Source organism: Trypanosoma conorhini, assembly GCF_003719485.1.
Source record: "Trypanosoma conorhini strain 025E chromosome Unknown Tco_14.4_contig_00255, whole genome shotgun sequence".
Taxonomy (NCBI): domain Eukaryota; phylum Euglenozoa; class Kinetoplastea; order Trypanosomatida; family Trypanosomatidae; genus Trypanosoma; species Trypanosoma conorhini.
The window spans coordinates 20,091-24,761 of record NW_021704340.1 but is presented as its reverse complement, the minus strand read 5'-3'; the positions used below and the strand labels follow the sequence as shown (position 1 = coordinate 24,761).

Here is a 4,671-nt window from a genome sequence, read left to right as displayed (position 1 = left end):
GAATGTATCGTGCTGCACCAACGCCAGAGGTAAAGTCCCATAGAAAAGAGAGAAGCAACTCAACCGACGCCCCTGAAATCCAAGTGCCAAGGGGCACCCAAAGAGAAGGAACGAGTAACGACAACACAATCTCGAGCACTGCGCTCCCAAGAAGAGGAAAAAAGCGAAGGAAAACATATACCTCAATGAAAGCGGGATCAGCTTGAGTCCGGGCCCGCTCGGAAGAGAAGGGATCAACCGCATCATTGACAGGAGCGGGCACATAGAGAAGCAACCGTGTGTATACTCTTCCCGGACACATACATGCGCCAAGCAAAAAATCAAGGGGTATATATTGCCGTTTGTGCACGCATTGCATGGGACTGGCTGGACGTGCAGACCACGCGGGGCACAATTTGGCGGCGCTCTCTGCCGGGGAAGCCCTGAGCCCATCCCTGCTGCTGCTCAAAGAGGCACCGCCACAGCAGAAAGTAGAGCCAAAGCAAACAAAGCGAGGGCGGCAATGCAAGGAGGAGCTGCATCCTCGCCGACTCCGCCGGGACAGTCGCCGGAAGTAACCTGAGTAAGAAGGCCACTGCCGTTGGCGGCGATCGTGCACACCTCTTCGTACTTCGGGCACTTGATCCTGCCGCCGTCCTTGAAGTGTGACGATTTCGGCGAGATAGACGTCCCCGCGGGGCACGACTCAAGGTCGCTCCCGCCGAGGTACCGCACCAACACTTTGCCCTCCTCGCGCTTCACCCGCGCACACACCGCGTGGGCGTCGGACACCCCGGCGGCACCGCCACCCTCAGCCTCAGCCCGGCGCGGCTCCGCATCGAGGCACCACGAGCCGCCGCCAGGAAGAGAGCCAGGGAAGACGCCCGGCCGCGTCACAGCGCACGTTAGGTAGCCGTACCTGTTGCCGCCGCCACCTCTATTGGCATCCACAACGGGGCAGTTCTCTGGCGTTCTTGCCGCGGTGTCGCCGACGCGGCCGGCGTATTCCCCAACAGCCTGACGACCCGAAGTCCGGCGAAGCGATTGGTGATCGGCAGTATCGCAAAACGTGTGGAGGTCGGCGACGCAGAACATGTTGTCCAGGAAGTCACAGCCCGCGCCTCTGCCCCACGCCATCGTCTCCTCCATCCCCCACACTGCCTTGTGGTAGCCGAGGCCCTCAAACGCCGCCATCGTCAGCGCGGTGTAGAAGCCGCCGCAGTATTTGTCGTACGGACTCATCGGCTCGTCCTTCGCGTTGCGCACGGACCAGTGCGACTTGGCCGTCGCATCATCCCACATCTGCAGCTCCATGCCCTTTAGTCTCCCACGCTTGCAGTGCTTCCTCATTGCCTTTAACACGGCGGAGGAATACACGACAATTGCGGGGTAGGCGCTGCCCCCGCACATCGGGGACGCCCAACAGCATGTTGTGGCTCGCCACCTCCCCCACGTCAAGCCCAAGCGCATGCGCCATCACGTCCGCAACCCGGCAAACGCCAGAGAGCAAAGCGTCAACGTCGGACACGCACGCCTGCACTGCGCCGGCCACGGGACGAGCATGCCCGTCTACGGCACACGGGACAGCCCAAGTTGGTAATCCAGGACCGGCGGCCACGTAGAGCACCATGTCCGCATCCACGCCCCGTGTGGTGACATTCAGGCACCGTGAAATACTGGCACTTCCCGTCATGCGTGAATTGGGGTACACCCAACGAGCTTTGGTGGAATGAACGCGCAGACGCTCCGCGTGCAGCTTGACGGCCAGATGCAGGACTTCATTCAGCAGGACGCTCTTACGGCTGGCTGTCAACATTGCCTCCGGAAAACAGGGCGCATCCGTGCCCTCACAGTTTAAACTCTGTACCCGCAGTGCAGTGCTTCCTCGAGTCAGTCAGGTCCTCATGTAGACGCCACGCTGCGGACCGGCGCCCTCCCGTTGCCCTCGCCCCCTCCTGCAATGGCGGGGGCGGCGACGAGGCACCCGCCGGCGCAGTGCATCGCCAGCAGCAGCAGGAGCGCCGCCAGCGGGAGAAGCGGCGCGGGGCAGTGTGTCCGGCGCATGGCTCGGGGAAAGCGCGTGTGTGTTGGCTTGTTGGGGGGTGGCTGTGCTGGCAGCGGCAGTTGCCTTGTCTGCAGGAGGGGCACGAAGGAGGGAGGGAAAAGAGCAAAGGGATGCAGCCGGCAGGGCAGCAGGAGGGGAAAAGGCGGTGGGAGAGTCCGCCAACCACGACGACGGTCGCCGCACCACCACCTCCATGCAGTAGTCTCTCCCAGGCACACACACACACACACACACAAATGCATATTTCACCTTTTTAGCGGGTACAGGGCTGCAGCACACTGACACAGGGGACGCATCCCCTCGTCATGCCCTCATACCCCCAGAAGGAAAGCAAATGAAAAGCAAGAAACAAAAAAAAACAATTGAAACCCCATTTGTAGCGAATGCGAAAGCCAAGGCCCCTGCCCTTGCCATCAGCGAAACCGTCTCCAGCCCGCTCGTGCTTTCAAGGGAGAAAAAACGATTTCACCCGCTTGATGACAGCAGAAAAGTCGCATGTATACATGCAACGCGGGCGTTTGCATTTTCTTCCAATCACTTTTCAACAAACGCTTTCCAAAGAAGCAAACCCTTTTCATGACTTTAATACGTGGTTGGCTGCTCCGCATTAGCAGCACCACACAGCAAAGTGAGAAGTATTATTGTTTTTCCGTTGCAGTTACCGGGAGAGAAGTGGGTGTCGCGTGGTGCGGGTGCAATACCATTGCTCACGCATCCGGGCGCGAGGCGCCTGCGAGGCACCGCCGTAGCGGCGTTGCTCTCCCTCACGCCTCGGGACCGCTCAAAGCGGCACCACCACGGCGACGGTGGTCAGGACAAGCAGCAGAAGCGACCCGGCAGTGCGGGCAGCTGCACTGCCGCCAGCGCCGTCACGACGACGCCCGCGCCCCGGCACCAAAAGACTGCTGCCGTTGGCGGCGACGGTGCACACCTCCTCGTAACTGGGGCACATTATGTTGCCGCTCCTGAAGTGCTCCGATTGGGGCGTGATAGAGCTCCCCTCGGGACACTCGTGCCATTCCTCGTTGCCGCGGTAACGCACCTGCACCCTGCCCGCCTCACACTTCACCCGCGCACAGACGCCTCCAACAGCCTGTCCACTGGGCGCCTTCGGATTTGTCACCTTGAGGTTCTGGCCATCCAGGCACCACGAGTCATCGCCGTGAAGCATATGGGGAAAGTAGGCGCTCATGTCCTCGGAACAGACGGTGGCAAAAGGAATGCCGGACGAATTCGGCAAAAAGGTCGGATCAACGGTGGGACAATCGCCCTCCAATTTGAGTGCTTGCGTCTCGGAATCGCGCTCTGTGGAGCACATACCGTAGGAAGCGCGGTCCGCCGTACAGCGGAAGCCGATCTTGTCGCAGAACATGCCGGGGTAGAGGCTCACGCCGTTCTCCAGGCACGACCCAGAAAAGAGACCGCAGCCAGAGTTACTGCCCCACGCCATTGGCTCCGCCATGCTGAAGTCGGCCCGGTAAAATTTCATGTCCTCGAACGCAGCAAGCGTCAGCGCAGTGTAGCGGCCGACACCAAAACCCAGGGAGTCACTCATCAGCTCTCCCTTTGCGAGGCGCTGCGGCCAGTGCGGCTCCACGACCCCTGTGTAGTTATCCACCTCCAGTTCCACATTCTCAAGCGTTTTGCAGTTGTAATGCGCCCTTGCCTCCTTCAGTACTGTCGCGGACGCCACGCTGGTCTTGGCCTGATGTCTGACCGCCGTAAGAGGGTCCCCGGCAACCATGCCAAGAGCACGCATTTGTTCGTAGCCGAACCCAAGAGCGTGAGCGATCACGTGCGCCACAGCGCGGACGTTGACGCGCAGACCGCCGTAGTCAGCAGGCACAAACCTCAGCGCGCCAACGACAGGACGTTCCGCGCCCACCGTGGCGCATGGAACGCCAAACATAAACCCCGGACCGGCGGCCACGTAGAGCACCATGTCCGCATCCACGCCCCGTGTGTGATGGTCTTCAGGAACCGTGTAGTGCTTGCAGACACTACTGCCTTCAGCGAACCGTGGCACGAGCAGCGGCGCCGTCAAGGGAAGAACGCGCAGACGGTCCGTGTGCAGTTTGACAGCCGCCGGGAGGATCTCCTCGGTGAGCAGCTTCACTTTTTCGGGGGTCATGATAAAAGAGATGTGGCATTTCCCCGCTTGCCCCATAAAGCTGGGTTTATACTCTGCACTGCAGTGCAGTACTTGCTTGAGTTCTTCAGGTCCTCCGTGGACACCACGATGCGGATCGGCGCCCACCCCTCGTTGCTCTTTCCTCCTCCTGCGGTGGCGGCAGCGGCGGTGTACGCCTGCGCCGCGCCCTCTCCCCTGCGCGGCACCTCACGCACCACCGCCGTCGGCAGCGGGCCGCTCTTCCGCATCGCCTCGTCGAAGTTGCAGCGGTGGTTGAGGGCGGGGGCGGCGGCGAGGCACCCGCCGGCGCAGTGCATCGCCAGCAGCAGCAGGAGCGCCGCCAGCGGGAGAAGCGGCGCGGGGCAGCGTGGCCGGCGCATAGCTCGGGGAAAGCGCGTGTGTGTTGGCTTGCTGGGAGTGGCTGTGTTGGCAGCGGCAGTTGCCTTGTCTGCAGGAGGGACACGAAGGAGGGAGGGAAAAGAGCAAAGGGATGCCG

At 61.5% G+C, this 4,671-nt stretch overlaps 4 protein-coding genes across 4 annotated transcripts, besides 1 other annotated feature; all 4 read right to left on the bottom strand.

The window, feature by feature from the left end:
• Positions 1 to 444: 444 nt before the first annotated feature.
• Tco025E_04776 (surface protease GP63) lies at positions 445 to 1,221 on the bottom strand (the record flags this gene model as incomplete). Its single annotated transcript, XM_029371681.1, has 1 exon — positions 445 to 1,221. The coding sequence occupies one exon, from the start codon at positions 1,219 to 1,221 to the stop codon at positions 445 to 447; it is 777 nt and encodes a 258-aa protein (XP_029228242.1).
• A 49-nt stretch (positions 1,222 to 1,270) lies between these two features.
• Positions 1,271 to 1,795, bottom strand: Tco025E_04775 (putative surface protease GP63; the record flags this gene model as incomplete). Its single annotated transcript, XM_029371680.1, has 1 exon — positions 1,271 to 1,795. The coding sequence occupies one exon, from the start codon at positions 1,793 to 1,795 to the stop codon at positions 1,271 to 1,273; it is 525 nt and encodes a 174-aa protein (XP_029228241.1).
• Positions 1,796 to 2,257: 462 nt separating this feature from the next.
• Positions 2,258 to 2,279: a microsatellite.
• Positions 2,280 to 2,825: 546 nt separating this feature from the next.
• Tco025E_04774 (surface protease GP63) lies at positions 2,826 to 4,175 on the bottom strand (the record flags this gene model as incomplete). The annotated part of the gene is made up of 1 exon (XM_029371679.1): positions 2,826 to 4,175. One exon carries the CDS (start codon positions 4,173 to 4,175, stop codon positions 2,826 to 2,828), a length of 1,350 nt encoding a protein of 449 aa, XP_029228240.1.
• On the bottom strand, positions 4,172 to 4,555 carry Tco025E_04773 (surface protease GP63; the record flags this gene model as incomplete). Its single annotated transcript, XM_029371678.1, has 1 exon — positions 4,172 to 4,555. One exon carries the CDS (start codon positions 4,553 to 4,555, stop codon positions 4,172 to 4,174), a length of 384 nt encoding a protein of 127 aa, XP_029228239.1.
• Positions 4,556 to 4,671: the final 116 nt, after the last annotated feature.